We start from the raw sequence: 23764 nt of genomic DNA, 5'->3' as shown, positions 1-23764 counted from the left end.
TGCTAGACATTTTAAGGGGAGGTACCTATTTTTATCATTACCAGTCACATATCTACATAGAGTAAAAGACAGCAGACTAGGCAAAGGGCAGGAATGCACAATATTACTATGTCTTTATTGCAATCTACTGTACATTCTTTTTTCCTTTTGCCTTCACTCTGCACTTTTCTTTCATTGTTTCCACCCTTCTGTAATACTACTTATTTTACAGTTTTTTTGTGTTCCTCCTGAAGTGATGGTACATTCCCAATTACCTTCTCATGTTTTCCCATCTTTGCTTATTCTTTTGCTGGATTTATGGTTCTGTTCTCAGCTATGGTTGCTGTTTAATTCTTAAGTGTGTTTGAGTACAAATACATGGTCCTGTAGGATTGTGTGAGACCAATTCATAGAGAGAGCAGTTCAACCATTAACATCAGAGGTTGAAGAAATTTGATTTTGGCATTTCTTGCCTGTAAGCGTGAAACAATACTCCTTGGTCAGTTAGCACTTATGCAAAATATACTGCAGTTAAGAATCTCCAAAGTGGAGATTATGAAATAAGAAGGGATTTAATAATAGAAAAACAGAACTAGCTGTATGTCTCTTTCTCCCCTCCCACTCTCCGCCCCCACTCCCCAAACTGGTTGACAAACTAAACAGTAGTGCATTTCTTAACTTTTTCTCACCTCTCACTCAACGAATTCTATATTCAAGACTGAAACTGTTGAAACAAACAAGAGGGCAGATGCTGCCCCGACGTCTCTTCCCATTGAGCTGAGCTCCTCTGTGCATACCACGTCCACTTCAGCCCACAGAATAACCTATCTGGAGAGCATTCTCCTCATCTGAAGCACACACAAACATCACTGCAGTTTCTTTGGCTTGATAAAGGATAAAGGAAGAAAAGCGGCAGCTGCTCTAGGAGCAGACAGCAAACAGGCCTCACTGTGGTAGCCACACGGCCTTTACAAAGGGAATTCAGAGAGCTAGGCAAACAAACGGACAGCCCAAGACTTCCAAACAGATTCACTTGCCAAAATTATTAATTAAAAATCTAAAGAACTGTCCAGGTGAACTGAGAGTCTAACCAAAGCACATTTCCCAACTTGCTTTTATTAAGTTGTAAGAGAGAGAAGACAGTGGAAGAACTGGAATGCACTTCAAAGATCACCACTTAATCCAACTCAAACTCTATCCCTTCCAATTTTAAGGTAAAGATAGGCTCAGAAAGGTCACTGGAGAGAAGATTCACCCCTTTTCCAGCCTGTGTACATTATAGCACTGCAGGTCTTTAAAAAATCTATTTTTTACAAGACATTTATAAGGCACTTCTTGTAGCATTTTATACTGTATAGCTCTTCAGATACTCATCAGAGATGACATCACACTTTTATTGCATTATATTTCTCCACAGGGTTAATGGAAAGCCCCCAAAATTATGACATGAAAAACTTCAAAGCTTTGGTTTTACACGTGGTGTCTGTTGATTCATAATCAGGGTGTGAAAGATAACTGTTTTTGATAGTCAAGTAAAGCGCATGGTTCACTGTGATTACTTTGAGAACCAGTTTCCAAAGACAAGGATTGAGTATTGCTTTATTTTTTATTTTTAAAAGAAAGCTTTTTTTTTTTGGCGAGTTCCGCCTTGTGCAAGTCAGGCTGAGCACAATCTCAGTTTAAAGGTGCCACTGTCTGCTTCAGGTAAACTTATTTACAATTTTTTCTGAATGTACAATTGTATTTGATTTGACATTATATGGAGTTTGAGTTGCTGTACAATCTATTATTATTTAAAAATTTTATTTCAAAGTAACACAGTTTTAAAAAAACATGGAATTATTAACAAAGTTTACAATGAAAAGCAGTCTCCCATCCCATCTTTTCCTACTCTGGCCCCAGACTCAACCATTTTGAACTGTTTTTATTTCTAGTTACTGCCCAAAGTCACGCCAACTGTAGTTTATTATATTTGGACTCTGACTTTCTTGTACTTTTTTTTCCTGGAGTTAATGCTTTTCTATTCTAATTGGGACCAATTACTTTCTTAGACATGCCATTCAGTTGCCATCCTCAGATTTCTTTTTATTGGAATGAGATCAGTTTTATTATTTCTTGTACTCTACATCATCTTCCATGCTCTTTGATTTCACCTTCATGCCGCTAAAATAGGTCTACAAGTAACTTCATCAGAAAGTGTGTAAAGTAAGTTTTCTGGTTTCTTAGGTTTCCAGAACTACCTTTATTTTTCTCTCACACTTGACTGATAGTTTGGGTTTACGTAAGGATTCTAGATTCAAAATAATTTTCCATCAGAACTGTGAAGACACTGTCCCATTATCTTTTAGCATGAAGTATGGCTGATAAAGTCTAATGCTATTTAAATTTCTCTCCTCTCCCAGGTTACCTGTTTTCCCCTCTGAAAGCATTTAGTATCTTTATTTTATGCTGTGTTTTAAAATTTAATAATGTAGCCTACATGGATCTTTTTAGATAAGTGGTATAGAAGTGAAGAACCCAAGAGAATTACACGGCCTGGGCTAAAATCCTAGCTCTGCCATTCACTGTGTGACCTTGGGTGAAATAACCTCACATGAGGATAATACCATTATGCCTCAGAAGGTTGTTGCGAGAACTGAGATGACTGATGTTAAGTGTTTAGCAGGTAGTAAGTGCTTAGTAAATGTTAGTGATGATGATTTAATCTTGCTCAATCTTCAGTGAGCTCTTCTAATTTGAAGATTCATTTCTTCAACTCTGAGGAATTATCTTCCCATTCTTTGATTATGTCCTTCTGTTCACTTTCCCTCTCAGAAACAAAAATAAGCTGGCTATCAGATTTCCCATATTGATTTTTCTGTTCTTTTGTATTTTCTCTTTTTGATATTCTGGAAAATTTCTTCAACTTTATACCCCAAGTTTCTGCTGCTTGAATTAGAACACTCATTTTAAATTTCGAAGAGCTCTTTCTTATTCACTGACTGTTCCTTTTAAATAGTATTGTTTTTGTTTCATATATACAATATCTTTCCCAATTTTTATCTTGAAAACTTAAAAACACAGAAATGTTGAAAGAATCATACAGTGAATGCCCATATATACCTTCCACCTAGATTCAGTAATTTAAAAAATTTTGTCACATTTGCTTTCTGTTTATATACATAAGTATGTCTACGTATGTATGTATGTATGCATGCATGCATATATATTCCACCTACACAAACACTTTTTTTCTGGACCTTTTGAATGTCATTCGCGGATGTCATGACTCTGATCCTGAATACTTCAGGATGTGACTCCTAGGAATAAAGACATTTCTCCTACACAAGCACAATACTACTTTCACAACTATGAAAATTAACAAAATTCCATGTCATCCTTATTCAAATTTATCTATTCTCTGTGTGCAGAACCTATCAAAATGTAAAATATCCATGCACTTTCACTCAGCGATTCCATCATGATCTTGTGTACATAAGCCCACATGTACAAAGTGGGGTTTACACAAGAATATTCACTGCAGCACTGCTTATAAGAGCAGAAGACAGGAATCCTAAATGTCCATTAATAGAGGCTTGATCTAAACATAGTGAAATCAAACGATGGAATATCAAACAGCTGTTTAGAATGAAGGTATTTAGAACTGAAGTGTTCTAATATATACTAATAAAGATATGAGTAAAATTTAACTGGAAGATTCTGAGTACTGCATATAGTATATCATTTGTGTTAAAGAATTATGGATGTTTGCAGACTGATAATTACCTCTGAAGGAAAAAAAAAGAAACTGGTAGAAGTAACTGCCTCTGGAGAAGTGAACTGAGGGATGGGGTGGGAGGGCAGCTTACTTCTCATCAAATATTCTTATTCATTTTGAATTTTGTACTATGTCCACCTTATATAAAAAAAAATATATGTTGACAGTGGAAGAATGTTCAATCCCATGTAGCAGTGATTCTCCAAGGATTATTTCGCCTCCCAGAGGACACACAGCAATGTCTGGAGACACACTGGGTTGTTACAAGTGGAAGTGGGGTGCTACCAGCGTCCAGTGGATAGAGGCCTGGTTAACCAGCCCATAGTACACAGGTCAGGCCCGTGCAACAAAGAATGATCTGGCGTAAAATGTCAGTATTGCTGAGGTTGAGAAACCCTGCTGTAGAGCAGTTATTCTGGATGATGAGGTGTCAGACGAGTTAAGCAAGACTGAAGGAATGAACAAAAAGAAAGTCATGGAGATAGGCCTAAGCATTCAACTCACTGTGCCTCTAAGATAGTTAACATTTCTAGCTGTGAAGGAGGATGGACGGAGAAGTCCAGCATGTTCCTGTTTGCATAGTCATTCCAGATTGGTACAGTATCAAGCTTCTGTAACTTCAGTTCATATTAATAATTTTAGCTGTTGTAAACATAGTATAGTCACTAAGAATGAGGTCAGTCTAAAGTCTGTGATTTCTAGGGCTTTAATATATAGGTGTACAGTTGAATTCTGAACACCATGGGATTGAACTGTGCGGGTCCACTTATACGTGGAATTTTTTTATTTTTTTATTTTTTAAGTAAGAGTTTATTTGAGCCAAACTGACGGCATATGTAGGGGAGCAAGATCTCAAATGCTCCTCCAGAGAGTGACAGTTTTGCAGTTTCTTTTATGCATTTGAAATTAAAGGGAATGTAAGGAAGATTACATGGAGGTGGGAGAAAGCAAGGTGGGGATTAGATTACAGGATCGTTAAGATTATGTGCTCTCTTGAGGGTGGTTACCCCTTGAAGGGGTATTACTTCTGGTATTTCAAAGGTGTGCTAATCTAGATGCACAAGAATAATGGACAGGACTGGCTTAAAACCTTTCATTAAAGAAGTTATAGGCCTGGAGCATGAGTACCCTCCATGACCTGCCCAGTTAGGAATTTATGATTTATTTTGGCACCACTTTTTTATCCACCCTATAAAAACTCTCAAACTTTTCTTTCTCCTTTGGAACCCCCTGGGTATTTCCTAGTTGTGCTTCTGGTTTATAAACCCAAGACCCTTGAATAAATCTTTGTCATTTATTTCTAGCCAAAGCCTCCTGACACTTGAGCTCAGCTGACGCCAGGAAGCCCAACAATAACACCTGTAACAATCAGCCCAAGGCCAGGACTTGATCAAGAACTGACAGCTATCCTGATTTTTGTCCTTGCTTCCAACTTAGGACCATTTAGAGAAACATGCACCCCTGACCAATCACATAGGACACCCCACTTATAGTCAGCACGCCTCCAGCTTCCCAGACCAACAGACTCCAGTCAGGGCACACCTGAGCCTTCCCTTTGTTCCAGTTTATATATGGATTTTTAAAAAATCTGCATTGAAGTGGACCTGTGCAGTTCAAAGGTCAACTGTACTTTTGATCTGTGGTTGGGAATCTGTGTATGCAGAGGGCAGACTCAAGTTATACACGGATTTTTGACTGCACCGGTGGTCCATGCTCCTAACTCCCACATTAGTCAAGGGTCAGTTATACTTGCACTTGTACAAGAATATGCACTGCAGCATTGTTTGTAATGGAAAATACTGGAAACAACCTAAATAACAGGACTGGTAGAGTAACATGAGGTATCCACACAATGGTATACCATGCAGCCATTAAACAAGATAGCTCCAATGATCCCTAAGATAGTAGGTTAAAAAAAAAAAGCAAGTTAGAGAACAATATATGTGGGAGGTTACCAAACCATATATACATATGATATATAAAAGACATATATTATACATAATATTCATTTATGCATATATGTCTGAAAGATACGCAAGATGGCAGAAACAGCGGTTGTTTCTGGAGGATTGGGGCGAGGAACTTTTCACTGTATGCCCTTCTGCATTTTTGTACTATGTGCACACTAATTATATACATAAACACAGCTCTGCCCGAGTCAATGAATAAATTAAATGCACTGTGTAATTGTGCAACATATAATACAAGGAGAATGTATATTACAATAAAGATATAAAGGAATGTGGAAATACAGAAAAGTTGTAGATAATGAAAAGTTGAAAATGTTGAGAGGAACTGAGGAACTTTAAGCCATACTTCAAATGAGGCGCCAATAATTTCAGTCATTACAATCCAACATCCTTTTCTAATACCTGCTCCTCTAGGGTATAAAAACAAGGGCAGTTACGACATTTGGTGACTAGGGCAAATATGCAAATGAGGTATGATATTGTCCGGATGGTGATGAAAACAAAGGCCGTCTTACGAAGGGCCTCATGGGCTGACATGCTTAGGACTTGGCTGGCCTGCTCGATTGGGGGACGAGATGGAGGAGTGGAAGTCACGAGCCCAAGGTGCAGTCCTGGCTTTACTGCTAATGCATAGGTGTGACCTTAAGCAAGTGAACCTCTGGATCTATTGTTCACCTATAAAATGAGAGTGTAGATCCCAAAAGACAAATGAAAAAAACAAATGGATAATTCCTATCAGGGAAAGAAATTCACAAAAACATGGAAAACTAGCCTTCTCATTTAGCAAAAAGGATATAAATCTGAGGTTTTAATACCTATTAAAACAACAAAATCGCCATCCCTTGCCTTTGAAATTCTGTTAAAACCAGTATATACATTCATATCTGTAATTTACATTCTGGAAAATATGGCACGTTTGTATAACTGAGCCACATATTCCTACCCTTTGACTCAGTAACTGCATTTCCAAGGAATTTACCTTAAGGAAATGATTTAAAAGATACAAAAATATATATATACAAAGACAATTCATTTGAATGTTTATAATAAAAAAAAAAACTAGGTAAATGGTTTAATATGGAATCAACATGAAATACTGTACACTGTACATCTGAGAATCATTCTGAACCCTAGAAATGTTTGTTAAAAAACTGCTATGTTCAATGTATATAGAGATTACTATACAAATGTAAAATAATTTCATTTAGAAGGAAGAATTACGGGTACCTTAATTAGTATTTAATACTATTAAACTGGCTTTTAAATTTGAATAAAAATAACTTAAGAATGAATTTAAGGAATGAAATCATTTCCCTCTAAGACCTGATTCTACTCACTCTCTGATATGGTGCTGGGGGCTCAGCTCTCCTCTAGTGGGCAAGGATGGCGGTGGATCAGATAAATCTTGAGAATAGACAATGCTCTGGTACAGCAAGCTGGGACCCCTGCAATTTGGAGACAATCAGGAATATATAGTTTTTTTTCCCCATCACACAAACTAATTCACATATAAACCATGAATGTTGTGTGATATATAAAAATGCTTTATTTTAGACATGTACCACACCTACACCCACATCTGAGTATAAAAGCTTAAGAGAAAAGATGTGCAAAGAATAAGCACATATCTTAGAACAGGGAGAGAGCCTAGAGATCATTCTAGTACAACCTCATTTTACAGATGAAAACAACTGATGCTCAGAAAGGAAACATAAAGTTACATGCGGAAGAAATGCAACTTGGAGAAAACGGGGAAAAAAATTAATTAAGGGTGATGGCAGTGAAAAAGGTAAAGGCACCAAGTAATTAAAGCAGATGTGTACGTGGATGATAAAGGGGGAGGCTAGAGGGAGGCTGCACAGTTCTGTACCTCTCTCCTGGTATTTCATACCTGCACCCTACACAAGGGGTAGATCTAACAATCAGACTTTTACCCTCCTAACTCCAGATAGGGGTACAGCCTTTCAAGTCCCAAAGATTAATGCTAAACCAGATCTTTATCCATGTACTGAACATACAACATTGCTTGAAAAAACAAGGTCCAAACATTGGTATTACACATTGGTGTTTTCCGGTTTCTACAAAATATGTTGAATGATAATTTGTTTAGAGTGTATTGCTATTTTACCTCAGAGCTCATCTTTAGGTATCAACTGTGAATTTTCAGTAAAAAGTTTAAAAATTAGGTGATTTAGATGGAAAGCAAATTGCTTTCATATAGTTTCAGAAACGATTTTAACTGAACTAGTTCATTCTATCTGTAACAAATTATATACTCTCAGAAGTCAACACGTTTTCATCTATACATAAGCCTCTGAGAACTTCTACAACCCCTTCATTCTGAGGGGATGGCTCAGTGCTGTTGGTATGCTGCTGGCCACAGCTATTTTGTGTCCAGAGGGGACCAGTCACTTTGCTTATCCCATGTTTGACAAGTTTTACAGATGGAAAGCTAATCTAAGGACAAGATAGTGCTTGTCCAACTGGGACTTTGCCTTAAGCACTGAACAAATTAAATTTTAAAAGTAAAGTTCAACTTATATCCCATTTTTGGTTATATAAGACCTTCCTTAGTGTCATACATTATAAACATTATTAAAAGCTTTTGCTTTTAATGATTCTGTATCAAGCAATTTATACTCTACTTCAGTAAAAATAAAGTAAAACTATGTTAAGCAATTTATCATTACTTTGATTTGTTTCTTGTTGGACTTCAACATTTTAGTAATCTCACAGCAAATCACAACAGATTTACACCTCATTTTACACAAGATGTCTTTCAATAATGGTGTATAAATTGGATTTTTATAAACCGATTCTATTTTATTCTACATTACTATTATTTATAAAATGTTTATGCTAAAACTAACTTCTAAATTACCTTCAATTAACATTTGATGCCAAACGTGTAGGTTTTAGGCTGTATCTCGTTTCCTTCCTCTCTCTTACCTACCCTAAGCCCAACATGTGGTTAATAGTTTGTTTAAAACAAATCTTCAGTAGGCACATTTCCTATTTAGAAAAATCACATAGGAAAAACAAGATTACTAGGAAGACTTTAAAGAAACGTTTTAAAGGTGCCAGATGTAAAATCTTAGAAGCAAACTGTAGGAGGAATAATAAAAGCTTAAAACCTAAAGTTTTTTAAACAAGACTGAAAAAATTTACCATAAATATAAGAATCATATCACACTTTAACATATTACAACTAAGCATTTATTATACTGTTTAAGAAGGGAAGCAATTGCTGTGGTATTTCAGAAGCTGTATCTTTTTTTAATGTAATATATGCTCATAGACTCTAAACAGTATTTTAAAATATACACTCTCTCCAAATGAAAATATTCAACTAAAGATAGATAACTTTTAATGTACGTAAAATGTTACAAAGATTTTAAAATTAATCGTCAGATTTTTTTTCACAACACAATGTACAGAAATTTGCGGACTTCCTGTACAGAGCAGTATAATTTTTACTCTTGAGCAAGGCGTTCAATAACACGTCGGTAATCTTCCACAAGCTCCTGAAAGCTTTCTTCCAGCTGTTCATGTTGCATGCTTATTTCTATTTGGTTCATCTGGTTTGTCAGTTCTTCTGGTCTGAGACATTTTCTCATTTTAGCAAGATCTCTTTGCTTTTTCTAAGCAACAAACACAATTATTGGTTAGACTAAGAAAGCTGGTATGTTTCTTTATATTCTTAAAATTTTAAGTCTCCCATGTTAATAAGAAGAGTAGAATATGCCCAAATTTGTCACATACAGTTTTCTTCTTAAAGAAGCCTAAACATAATGTTAACGATGAATTACGATCCCTCTAAAAGGAGTTAACCAGAAGTCCTGGAATTTGTGTCAATTGATGGTAAATATAGATATGTGACTAAAAGCCCATCCCTCCCACCCCCCCACCCATAAAGCATAATAAATAGCCAGTGTAGACACGTATTTCTTTCTTTTTTTTTTAAAGAGGGCACAGCACACAGTGGCCCATGCAGGGATCAAACCAGCAACCTTGGTGTCACCAGCACCACACTCTAACTGAGCTAACCAGCTGCCCCTGACAAATATTTCTTTAATAAATACGATACATTAACTAAAGACAGCTGAGATTAAGTGCTATTACTCTTCATTTCACTATTCAATCATTAATTACACTAATTTCAATTCCAAGCTGGCTTCTTCCTGTCACTATGCTCATTTCTAAATTCCCTTACCCAGGGATGTATTTATGGACCACATATCAATTTTAACAGACTGTTTGAAGAGTTCCAGGAAGATAAACCAAAAACTGTCACACTTTAAGCATTTACTGAGTCTCGACTATCCAGATATACATTATCTCATTAACCCTCCCCGTTTTACTGAGGGAACCACCATGCTGAGGAGTTTGTAATAGGGAGCTGGTAACAACTTTTCAGCAGGACACTGTGTCAGAACAACAGTGTGTCCGTCATCCTGAGGACTGGACAAGAGGACCAAGTTAGCAGCTACTGCAAGGATTCAAGCGAGACTTGATGAAAGCCTAGACCAAGCAGCAGCAGCAGCAGAGATGGAGGGGACAGGGCAGATTTGGGGAAGAAAACACTGGGTGATGAGGGGCAGAAAGAATGAAGAATGACTCCCAATGGGTGGCAACACTGCAATATATTAAACATTGCAATAGAGGAAACTTTTTTGCATTTTGGATCAACTGTTCTAGATCATCGCATCAATTCTTTTATTAGAGCACATAATAGAGCTTACTTTACACAGAGATCAGAAATTACACATATTAACTCATGTAATCCTAACAACTCTATGAGATAGGTACTATAATTTTCTTTAATTGATAGGTGAAGAAAAAAAGGGATATGGGAGTTAACTTGTCATAGAAGTAGTTCAACTGCAAAGCCAGGATTCAAACCCTAATGATCAGGTTGGAAATCTGGATTCTTAGGCCCTATTATCTAATTGCCTTTCAAAAGACAATTAAAAAGAAAACAAAACCCAAAACCTAAAAACAGTATCTTAAATCTATCCTAAAATCTAATAGATGTCCCTTAAAGGGAACCTTAATAATTTTGGAAAACTAGGAAAATATGTCATAATTACTACTTAAAAAGCTCAAAATTAAGCTCAATTTATAATCACACAAACACTTAAAACAATGTGACAACAATGTTTAGAGATAAGTCTTTACTGAAATGAGGTGGTACTACAAAAAAAACTAAGTTGATCTTGGATCTCAACTGGTACAGCTAAGTAAATGAGGTTGCTGTTACTATAATCAGAAAGAAAAAAAAATTAACCTCATTACTATACAACCCTCTAAAGCAGTGCGTCTCAAACTTAAATGTGCACTCAGATCACGGGGGAGCTTGTTAAAAATGCAGATTCTGATTCAGCAGGTCAGGGGTGGGGCAAGATTCTGCATTTCTAACAAGCTCCCAGGTTATGTTACTGTTTCTGATTTACTGACTGTACTTTAAATATTAGTTCTAGAGAACTGATGAGAATTCAAATTTATTGCTCTTAAGGCAAGAAAAAACAGTGTATTCCTTCCTCTTCAATCACATACGTGATAAATGCTTTGTTTTGCTGTAAAACTTATTTTTTCTGCCAAGAGGCATGACTGTATCACTGAAGGAAACAGTTCAGGAACTAAACGGTAAGTTAAAAAAATTATTGTGGTACGTGATAGGAATATAAACTATTTTTCTAAATTGCTAACCAGCTGTAACATTTATTAAATAATCTAACCCGACTTCTTGAAGATACCTTGAATCATATTAAATTTTTATATATAATAGAACATATTAAATTCTTGAATATTTCTAGACTATCAGTTTTATCCCAGATAACTTACAGAATGAATCATGTGCCATGATTTAAATTATGTTGTTTTTGAATCTTTAAGAGTTTACTTCCCCAAGTTATCTCCACCTTCCTTACCACCTTCAGTTTCTTCACTGTCAATTTTTTCCAGATGGATGTTAGAATTAACCTCTATTCTAACCTTGACTGGCATGGCAGTAAATCTATGAATTAAGTTTAAGAGCTCTAAGTACCTAGGAATAAAAAATACATGTAATAGCTTTATGGAAAAATATAAAACTATATGTAGAAGTTCCTCATGAACATGTAAGGTATGGTCCCATTTTAAAAATACTTTGAGGTATTTATTTTATTAACTTTCAATATTCCTTGAACTGTATATATTCCACTCTGTATATGTATGATATATTGCAAATTCATCTTTTAAAGAATGTGCAAACAAAAAAAACAATTTGGGGAACACCTCTATCCAGCAAAGTGACATACATTGGGAGTACAAATGAAATGGTGCAAGGCAGAACTCCTTTAAGATTGGAACAGACATTCTATACACTTCAGAATAATTTTTTCCATTCAAAACAAACAAAAACTTAATTCCTTCATAGATTAGGGCTGCTGATAATTTTTAATTAAGCAAATTAATTAAATATGGTATTAATGTCAATTTACTTGGTAACATTTGCTTTAATATGAATTCATTTCCAGAAAATAATCCTTCCTTCTTGCCTAGTTTTCAGGGATTCCAAGAGGGCTTATAAATATATATAATCTCAAAAATGCCACCATTTCTAAGAGCTCCTTGATATCCATCTGCTGAACTAATAATCTCTTTTGTAAAATACACACATAAGATTCTTTTGTAAGAATTTTAAAATAATAATGGTGTGGGGGCATAAGAATTCCAGACTTCTCAAAAGACATCTTTAAAAGCATGCACACTGTATTATTGCATTTCTTTCTGTCCAGTTCCTCACTATGGAGGCATTTCCATTTCATAAACATCGACAGTCACGTAATCTATGAAAGGTAGAACTAGACCTCAAAACTGAGTTTCTTGATTCCACACTCCATGATATTGTAACAATGATTCTAAATTTTGTTTGTAAACCAGTTATGAATTAAAATATGCCTGTGAAACAATATAAAAGGTTTAATGCTAAAACCAAGTAGCTGCACCAACTATTTTTTTTAGCCAAATTGTTCACATTTATCTTTTCTTGAACACCTGAAAATAACTTCTGTACTAGAGATGGAGGGTTTTTTTGTGCTTTTAAAGTTATTCTACGTTATTTTTATCTCTTCTTGGCACTGATACAAATGAACTGTCAGTGTTTAAAGAATTTTTAAAGTAAGGTATAAGTACTTCTAAATTCTACCCAAATAATTTCTTAGTGGGAGAGTGTGTTTAAGTTGATATATAAACTTGATCCTGCAAATAAAGGGAGTGCAGAATTGTTGGACTTTGCTATCTATAATTTCAAACCTCAGGAACAATTTAGTGACAATCAAAATTGTAATTTCTTTTCATAAAATGTTAAAAATGTACATTTATACTCCAAACTTTCCCCATTACATTTTAAAGACCTAAAAAAGTTCTAAACCATACTCAATATTAAGCAATTTTACTTTATTCTAAAATATAATTTGCATTTCAGAATGCTGTGGTAACACAACAAAGTACTCGAACATGAGTATCAGCTTGGAATGATAAATTGGAGAAAATCATCTGCATACACCGAACAAAGAAATCTTAATCACTCCTCCCATGCCTTATTTCTAGGCTTTCCCAAAGTTTGTGGTAGGCTTAAGAATTGCGGCTATCAAACCAAAGTGAGGGAGGGGACCCTAAGGCTTTCTCGGTTTTCTCAATGAGATAGAATACTGGATAACTAATTAAAATATGCATTACTATAAATGGGGTTTGGGTAAGTATCTGAAGAATTTGTAATTTGTGCATGAGCTTTAGTGCAAGGATGGTAATACCCATTTTTGGCTGTTAAGAACCTAAAGAGTTTAATAATTAGTTTGTGGTTGTCTTTCAGATAAGTGAAATTGCTAGACAGGTAAGGATACTTAATAATAATATAAAGAATAATTATCATTCTTTAGAGTACAAAATACCTGCTTTTATGAACTACAGAAATTCCCATTATTTGCCATAACTTCATGACTACTATTTACTCTCAGAATTCATCTTTAATTTGCTAGTCTGCCTATATGAAATGTCACATAAATATCTGAGATGCATAATCCAATAAATTATTTTACTGTACTAAAAAGTTTTAATACTTTTAAATGTTGTCATGATAACATCTATACTGTTCTATATGCCCAAATTTTATTATAAAGAAAATTTCTAGCTAACAAATTATTAAAGATCAAAACCTTTGGAAAATATCATTTCTACCAATTTTCTGATGTTTCTGAATTGATAAACATCAAATAGTTAAGACGAAAATCAGTCCACTGAATTGCTTAATGAAATGACATTATAAAGAAATGTATCTATATATAGTAATTCAACATATAATGATTTATAGTCATGGGGGAATAATTTTTATATTCAGAATGTTATGTATTTGAACAGAATTCCAGTGACAAATTAGGAAATACAGTTGCAATGAAAGTCACAAGATGCTGTAAAAGAAGAGTTGGGATTCAACAAGGAATAGTGTGACCCAATATACCATCAATATTCAAAGGATTGGCTATATAAAGCAGAATCTGTGACAAATAAAAATTGAATTAATACAAAATCAGAACTATGTGTATTTGATATATTATTTACTCATTAATTAATTTACTTTCTCCTTATTTGGGAAATTCTCCTTAAGTATGAAGACACATCCAGATTTGTCATCATTTATGTTCCCAGCTATTGTGCTATATAAGCTTACAAGTATAGTGTATATAAATGCAGCAACCACACGTCAGGTGCTCAATAATTATTTGTTGAATAAATTAACAAATAGTCTCCCTCATCTGCTTACTGCCCAGATGCAACTATCATAGCAAATCCTCATTCACACAGGTTGGCATGGACAATATCTACTTTAATAAAGGCCAAATGATGATGAGGCCAACCAAATACATTATTTCCCCTCCTAAGAGGGGAAATAAAATTTGAGTTATAGGAAAATGTGGGAGTTGGAAAAAAGGGGTGTGTGTGAAAGGGAAAGAAGGAAGAATGTTAAAAAAAATAAGAGGTAAATAAAACTAAGTTGCAAATTCAGCTATGGTAAAGTATAGAGGTTATAAATGGCAACCAAGGCCACATTTAGGAAGACCAGAGCAAAGGCAAACAGAATATATATGACAAATGGGAAGATAAGAGACTTAGAAAAAACTAACAAGATAATTTGTTAAAGAAGAGTCTGGACATTCAGATTTTTTAAAGGGGCATACAAATGAAAGAAACAAAATAACCACGGGTAAACTATGCTTGGGATTAGTCTTTAAGTGAATGAAAACAGATTTATAGCTTACATTAGAAAATTATGACAGTGAGAATTCTCGTAACTGACTGGAAGAATATTTTCACTTTTGTAAAACTAAATTTAGCAAAATGATTTGGACTCTCCCATACACTGGCATTCGCTAGACTTTTCTGTTTTAAACAGGGAAAAAAATATCATGTTTAAGATTCTTGGAAGTCCTACCTTATACGGGCTAATTAATCTTCTTTTAATATCCAGTCTATAGCTTCTGTATTGTTCAGCATCACTCATATCAGTTACCAGTAGTCGAAGAATTTCGTAAACCCGTCTAGCATGTTGCTAATAAATGAAATGAAAGAAAAATATGAACATCTTCAAATTACAAAATAGTGACACTTTCCTAAAAGAATACAGGATATATTGAATACGTGATGGTCCATAAATTGTGCTAGGTACCAGATGAAAAGCAATAAAAGTTAGTCTCTGTCCTCAAGGACCTAACAGTTTAGTGGGTAGCACCAATGAATTGAGGTATTATTAATTTAATGACAGGGTATTATGGTAGCATAAGCTGGGAATGGGAGAAATGTTAGAAGAGGATTCCTGGGGGATTCCTGAGCTGAATCATAAAGGGAAGCGATTTCAGAAAGAAGGGAGGGTACCGTGTATGTGTGTATGTGCACACATACACAACACACACATGCAAAAGAACAGCTTCACACTGATGGAGCACAAAATGAAGAGCAAGGTGTAGAAACCGAGTGAGGTTGGAGCAAGAGCACAGAGCCTTAAAACTGGTTCAAGACAACCAAGATGGCGCAGTAGGTAAACGCTGTTTACCTTCTCACAACCACATCAAAATTACAAATCTACAAATCCATTATTGATAATCACCTAAAATCAAGCTGAACTGAAGACCTTCAACTAAGGACTTGCGGAAGAAGGGCTATTTCGGCTGTGGGGGGGTCCCCCCCATCCCCTAAAGGAGGGAGAAATACCTGCCCCACCCCAGCGCAGGGTTCCAGTGCTGGGGAAAGAATTCCCAATAATTTCTGGTTGTGAAAACCAGTGGACACTGTGACTGAGACTGAGTGTGGCTGTACTTAGAGGTGCTCCTCTTAAAGGGATCCTGCAAGGTCTTACCCATCAGTGGAATCATTCGCACTGAGCTCCAGTACTGGGGCAGGAGCTGGAAAGGCAGCAAGGACAAATGGTGGGGAACTGAGTTGTCTGGCTTGGGACAGGGGCTGGAGAGGCAGCTTTCTCCTGGACAGGGGAGCTGGCAGAGGCCACTGTTTCTTTGTTGAGCCCTCCCTCTCCCTTCCCTGCACGTGAACACAGGTGGCCGCCATTTCTGAGTCTCCACAGTTCAGTTCGCCCCACTCTGGCAATTTGAGACCTGGCCCCACCCAACTTTCAGGCACACCCAGCCTGCTTTCAGTGGCTTTGTCATGCAGTCAGCGTGCCATGGCTCAAGCTGCACTTTCCTAGGGTCTCTCAAAGGTTCGCAGAACCCAGAAAAGCATCTAGCTGGGGCGTGTCCGGTACCTCTGGCTGAGCAGCCCTAAGCCAGGACTAGTGGCAGCTGGCCTTGGTTCACAGCTTGGCCTCTCAAAGGCGCTCCCAAGCACAGCACAAGTGGAGACATCTGCAGATTTCTTTCTGGCTCCCGCTAGGTGGCCCCAGGTGGGGCACGGGCTGTGGTTGAAGTAGACCTACAGCAGATCCCCTCCAAGGTAGTCCTGGGGCTGGCGCCCCCGTGGTCAGTTTCAAAACTGGCTAGAGCATCACCTAGCCGTCTCCGAGTATGACACACCCAAGGGGTGGATTGGGCAGGTACTAGAATCCTGCTGAGCCACTTCCTGCTCTGTAGGGTCACCCCCTTACAACAACTCTTCCACTGTAGTCAAGGCCAGTTTCACAACCAGTGAGCCAAAGGGTCAGTCCCTCACATTGATGTGCAATCAACCAAGGCTCAACTACAAGAGGAAGGCACACACCACCCATACAAGGGACGGACCTGGAGCACATGACTCATGTGACCAAAAAGACTGCACCGCTGAACCGCATAGCACACCTACTACATAAGGCCACTCTACTAAGACCGGAAGACATAGCAGCCCCACCTAATATAGAGAAACAAACACAGAGAGGCAGCCAAAATGGGGAGACAAAGAAACATCCTCCAAATGAAAGAATAGAACAAAGCTCCAGAAAAAGAACTGAGTGAAACGGAGATAAGCAATCTATCAGATGCAGAGTTCCAAATACTGGTGATAAGAATGCTCAATGATCTCATAAGAATGGAAATGGAAACCATAAAAAAGAACCAGTCAGAAGTAAAGAATACACTAATGGAAACAAAGAATATATTACAGGGAATCAACAGATTAGATGAAGCAGAGGATCCAACCAACGATGTAGAAGATAAGGTAACAGAAAACACCCAACCAGAATAGCAAGAAAAAAGAATCCCAAAAATTGAGGAGAGTTTAAGGGTCCTCTGGGACAATGTCAAGCATACCAACATCTACATTACAGGGGTTCCAGAAGGAGAAGAGAGAGAGCAAGGAATTGAAAACCTATTTGAAGAAATAATGACATAACTTCCCTAAACTGGTAAAGGAAATGGACATAGAGAGTCCCAAACAAGAGAAACCCAAAGAGGCCAACACCAAGGCACATCATAATTAAAATGCCAAAGTTTAAATACAAAGAAAGAATCTTTAAAGCAGCAGGAGAAAAGCAGTTAGTTACCTACAAGGGAGCCCCCATAAGACTGTCAGCTGATTTCTCAACAGAAACTTTGCAGGCAAGAAGGGAGTGGCAGGAAATATTCCAAGTGATGAAAAGCAGCGACATACACCCAAGATTGCTCTACCCAGCATGTCTCATTTAGAATTGAAGGACAGGTAAGGAGCTTCCCAGACAAGAAAAAGCTGAAGGAGTTCATCACCACCAAACCAGTATTACAAGGAATTTTAGAGGGACTTCTTTAAGATGGGCGGGGGGTTAAGGATGGGTGAAAGGGGAAGGGATTAAGAAGTACAAATTGGGTGTTATATAGCAGTCATGGGGATGTAGGGTAGAGCATAAGGAATATAGTCAACAATATTGTAATAACTAGGTATGGTGCTCGATAGGTACTAGACCTATCTGGGTGACAGATGGGAATGGGGTTGGGGGCAGGGTGAAAAAGGTGAGGGCATTAAGAAATACAAATTGGTAGTTAATACAGTATGGGGAATATAATCAACAGTATTGTAAGATCATGTAAGGTGCCAGGTGGGCACTGGACTTATCAGGGGGATCATGTCAGACTGTGTGGAGGCCTGACCAATGCACTATACACCTGAAGAGCCGCAGTAGAATAATACTGAATGTCAACTATAACTAAATGTGTAAGTATATATAGTCATGGGATGTGGAATACAGCATAGGGAAGATATTCGATGGTATTGTAACAGCTATAAAGATGTCAGAGGGGTAGTAGCCCGGGGGGTGGATTATCACTTTATGAGGGGTTTAAACGTCTAACTATTACATTGCTTTGTACACCTGAAACTAAAAAACAAAAACCAAAACCAAAAGTCTGGTTCAATAGCTGGGCTTTTATTTAGTAGGTGACAGAAATGCGGGAGTGACCAGAGTGCACAAATTTAAGTTTTAAATAAAGCATTCTCTCAGCTACACAGAAATGGTATCAAAAAGAAGGGCAGGGAGACCAATTAGGAAGCTGAGCTATTAAATCAGGCAGAAAATGATGAGGACATGAACTGAGACAGCACAAGTAAGAAAACTACGGAAACAAAGATTCTAGAAATACAGAAGAGGAAAGACTGGCTGTGGAGAAGGGTGTGGTGGCATGACAGTGAGTTTTCACAGCTTAGGAGAGATTTAGGAGGCAGCAGAACATATAAATCTAAAGAAAATTCTAGTCTAAGGGTGAGAATTTAAGCAATATCAGTAGATATGCAAGAGTTAAAACCATAAGACTGGTAAAGGTTACCCAGGGAAAGCATACATGGGGAAAAGTGGGGAGAGGTCAGAACCCTATAATACAGTGACAATTAAAGGGCAGACAGAGGACAGAGAAAAACAGCCACAGAAACATTAGGACAATCAGGAAGTTTTGGTATCACTGAAGACAAAGGAGTAGCCCACAGTTTTTCTGTTTGTGTTGTTTCACTTAACTATTTATTGGGGGCAGGTGAGAGGTCAGGTAGGTTGGGAAGATGGTATTTGAACTTTCTGGAAGGGACACCTGAGCTGAGCTTGAAGAAATGAGTATTATTTGGCCAAGCAAAAATGGAGGAACAGGAGAAAGGGGTATCAAAGGCAAGGGCAACAGTACACAAATGTAAAGGGACATAAAAAGAAGAAAGATGGGGCTGGCCCGGTGGCTCAGGCGGTTAGAGCTCCGTGCTCCTAACTCCAAAGGCTGCCGGTTCGATTCCCACATGGGCCAGTGGGCTCTCAACCACAAGGTTGCCAGTTCAATTCCTCGAGTCCCGCAAGGGATGGTGGGCTCTGCCCCCTGCAACTAAGATTGAACATGGCACCTTGAGCTGAGCTGCCTCCCGGATGGCTCAGTTGTTGGTTGGAGCGCGGGCTCTCGAGCGCAAGGTTGCCAGTTCAATTCCTTGACTCCCACAAGGGATGGTGGGCAGTGCCCCCTGTAACTAAGATTGAACACGGCACCTTGAGCTGAGCTGCCGCTGAGCTCCCGGATGGCTCAGTTGGTTGGAGCGCGTCCTCTCAACCACAAGGTTGCCGGTTCGACTCCCGCAAGGGATGGTGGGCTGTGCCCCCTGCAACTGGCAACGGCGGCTGGACCTGGAGCTGAGCTGCGCCCTCCACAACTAAGACTGAAAGAACAACAACTTGAAGCTGAACAGAACCCTCCACAGCTAAGATTGAAAGGACAACAACTTGACTTGGAGAAAAGTCCTGGAAGTGCACACTGTTCCCCAATGGAGTCCTGTTCCCCTTCAAATAAATAAAAGTTTAATTAAAAAAAAAAAAAAAAAAGAGAGAAGACACTAATTAAAAAAAAAAAAGAAGAAAGATGTAGCATAGCTGGGAAATGGCAACAGGTTCAGCAAAGTCAGAGTACGTAGGAAAGTGGTAGGACGCTGAGGCTAGAAAGGTAGGCAGGGTGATGATTATGATGGGTTCTGTGTGACATACTAAAAAGCTTCAATTTCTTTAAGGAAAAAAAAAGCATCATTAAAAAAAAAGTATTGTAACTTGACTGACAATTGTCACCACAATAAACTTTAATTTTAAAAAAAGTATGATTTAAAAAGCATGTTTGTATTCCCTTTCTTTTGAAAGCTGAGCTATTAAATAAATTATCATTAATAAAGGTTTAATACAGTCTGGTGATATCAATTATTTCTAAAACATTTTATCTTAAAGGCAGGAAGCAATTAGTGTTTTAACGCAGGGGAAAAATGGAAGGAAAGTTTTAGTTCAAAGTGAGTTGTTTGTCGAAGGTCAGTGATCAGTATAGTTTTGGAACTCAGGAGGAAAATATGGATTGGAGGTTTAGAAGAGATCTCCCAGGTAGAATAAATAGCATGAGAAGAAATGAGCACAGTATAAGGAACTCTGGGAAAAGAATCACATTTCGGGAGTATACAGAAGACCAGAAGCCAGTGAAAGTATCTCAAAAAAGATGATCACAGTTGTAAGTGGAAAACCACGAACTGCAGTGCCTTAGACCCCAAGGGGAGGTCAGTAGTATCAAGTGATAGTCCTTGTTACTGGATACCCTTCATTCCACATACTTTCGTAATCCAAATCCTACCTATTCTTCAAGGTTTAGATCAAACACATCCCTCTCATGAAATACTCGGATGCTTTTGCTTATGTAAATAAATCCCCTCCTCTCAACTCCCATACTATTTTTTTCTGTACCTATCTTAAGGTACTTACTACTTTAAAATTCCAATAGATATATAGAAGTATACAAAGTGAAAGTTAAGTGTTTTATTCCAACCCTTCTTCCCACCAATACTATCTCCAAGGATTATTAACGACTTTACCAACTTAAACATTTTCTTAAGAAGCAAAAATAAGATCTTCTTACCCATCCTTGTTCTGCTTGTTACACTTAATAGTCATGAAATCAATCACCCTCCCATTCTATTAAGGAGGCACAGGAGATAAACTAAATTGCCCCGAGTCACAGAGCAAGTGGTGAAGCCGTATCTGAACCCAGGCAATCTGGCTGTAGGGCCTATACTTTTAACAACTGCTACTTCCCACACTTGTATTCTTAATGTATTTGCAATGTTGAAGTAATGTATTTAAAAAAGAAACTTGAAAACTTAAATGGTTTCCTCCTACAGAATAAAAATACCTTATTTATTTTGAACTTCTGTTGTGCCTCTATTGCCATATCTTCATTGAATCCTTGCATTAACTTTTCCCGGGAAAAACAAGGCAAATCTTGACAAAGCTTCACAAGCACAAAGTCTCGTAATTTCACATAGCTTTTGGATGGATCTTCCGCTGAAGAAATAAAGGAGAATAACATTTCCCTTACCCAACATAATTTCTTCATCACTTGCAATCTCAATATACATGTTAGGCTAGAAAGGCAAACATTCTTAAAACAATTATACATACACAAAAGTTACAATGTGAAAGGGTTATTCCTTATAAATCAAATAATAGCACTATTATCTTTGCCAAATAAAATTATAGGTGTAATCCTTTTGCACAAAGATATGTTATTTGTGACTTAGAGCTACTCCTTTCAAATATAAACTTTTTGACTGGTATGTGATCATATGTACCTTACGTTTATTTTCAATTAAAGCAGTTACATAAACAAGAGATTCAAATTTGGATAATAAGTTCCAAACACAAGTATTTTTTGATAGCTAAGGATTCTAGATTCCTTACTTTAATCCAATAACCTTTATAGTCTGCTATACTTCTTTACCTAATTAAGAAAAAATCTTCAAGCAAATTTTTTTTAGAGAATATGATTTTGATCCTTTCTTCATTGCACCTGAAGCATAAATTTCCTTTCATGTTTGTCTATGTTATTTACATTAGACTAAGTAGTAGACAAGGAAAACATCAAAACATGATGGTAGAAAGCACACTGCACAATCAGAAAAATGAGTTTGAGTCCCAGTTGTCATTCATAGATGTAGGATGTTGGGCAAGTCACCTCACTTCTCTAAGCCTTCCTTTTGTGTCAGTAGAAAGCTTGAAACAACAAATATTAAAGTTTGAGCTAGCGCATGGATCATAAGACTTAATATTGTTACGATATCAATAATCTACAAACTATTCAATGCAATCCGTATCAAAATCCTAGCTGGCTTTTTCTGTTGCAAAATTAACAAGGTCATCCTAAAATTCATATAGATATGCAAGGAACCCAGAATAGCCAATACAATCTTGAAAAAGAACAAAAGTTAGAGGACTCCCATTTCCTGATTTTAAAACTTACTACAAAGCTACATTAATCAAGATGGTGTGGTACTGCTATAAGGATAGACATGTACCAGGTCTGACAAGTTCATGAATTTGTTGCAACAATATTACTAACCTTTTTTGATATCAGAGGGATTATTCATTATGAATTTGTACCAACTGGACAAATAGTTAACCAAACTTACTACCTGAAAGTGCTGAAAAAGGCTCCATGAAAAAGTTAGATGACCTGAACTTTTTGCCAACAATTCGTGGCTCTTGCATCACGCCAGTGCACCAGCTCACATGGCACTGTCTGTGAGGGAGTTTTTAGCCAGTAAACAAATAACTGTATTGGAACACCCTCCCTACTCACCTGATCTGACCCCCAACGACTTCTTTCTTTACCCGAAGATAAAGGAAATATTGAAAGGAAGACATTTTGATGACACTCAGGACATCAAGGATAATATGATGACAGCTCTGATACCCATTCCAGAAAAAGAGTTCCAAAATTGCTTTGAAGGGTGGACTAGGCGCTGGCATTGGTGCACAGTTTCCCAAGGGGAGTACTTCAAAGGTGACCATGGTGATATTCAACAAAGAGGTATGTAGCATTTTTTCTAGGATGAGTTCTCGAACTTAATTGTCTACTTAATAGATCAGTGGAAATGCACTGAGAATTAAAAATAAACCCATAGTTCATGGTTGATTAATTTTTGAGAAGGGTGCCAAGACAATTCAATGAGGGAAAGAATATTCTTTTAACAAATGGTACTTGGACAAAGGGATCTCCAAAACCAAAGAATGAAGCTGAACCCTTTCCTCACACCATATACAAAAATTGACTCAAAATGGATCACAGACCTAAATGTAAGAGGTAAAACTGTAAAACTCCTAGAAGAAAACATAGGAGTTAATCTTCATGACTTTTGGTTAGGCAATGATTTCTTAGATAATAGAACCAAAAGCATAAGAGACAGGAGAAAAAATTGATAAACTGGGCTATATAAAAATTAAAAATTTTTGTGCTGCAAATGATACCATTAAGAAAATGAAAACACAACCCACAGAATGACAGAAAATATCGGCAAGTCACATATATGATGAGACTTGTATCCAAAATTTTAATATAAAAACTTTTATAATTCAGTAAGAAAAAGACAAACAACCCAATTTTAAAAATGGGCAAAGGATCTAAATAGTTCTCAAGATATATAAACGGACAAGCACATCACTCACTAGCCACAGGACAACCCCAATCAAAATAATAAAATACCATTTCATGTCCACTAGGATGACTAGAATAAAAAAGACAGTCAACAAGTACTGATGATGGTGTGGAGAAACTGAAACCCTCTATACTGCTGA

General features: G+C 37.1%; 2 protein-coding genes across 3 annotated transcripts in view; one reads left to right on the top strand and one right to left on the bottom strand.

The window, feature by feature from the left end:
- Positions 1 to 23764, top strand: part of SLC25A12 (solute carrier family 25 member 12) — a 161587-nt gene that overhangs the window by 6899 nt on the left and 130924 nt on the right. The window lies entirely within an intron of this gene.
- Positions 8900 to 23764, bottom strand: part of HAT1 (histone acetyltransferase 1) — a 45321-nt gene continuing 30456 nt past the window's right edge. For both annotated transcript variants that reach the window (XM_019727432.3, XM_088794616.1), the window contains exons 9-11: positions 21324 to 21475; positions 15179 to 15295; positions 8900 to 9347 (exon numbers count right to left, since the gene is read on the bottom strand). In XM_019727432.3, coding sequence (XP_019582991.1) covers positions 9180 to 9347; positions 15179 to 15295; positions 21324 to 21475 — 437 coding nt within the window. In that variant the 3' untranslated portion in view covers positions 8900 to 9179. The remainder of the gene's footprint in view (positions 9348 to 15178; positions 15296 to 21323; positions 21476 to 23764) is intronic.

Source organism: Rhinolophus sinicus, chromosome 17 (genome assembly GCF_057876585.1).
Source record: "Rhinolophus sinicus isolate RSI-liver-muscle chromosome 17, RSI-T2T, whole genome shotgun sequence".
Classification (NCBI taxonomy): domain Eukaryota; kingdom Metazoa; phylum Chordata; class Mammalia; order Chiroptera; family Rhinolophidae; genus Rhinolophus; species Rhinolophus sinicus.
This window is presented reverse-complemented; position numbering and strand designations above follow the sequence as displayed.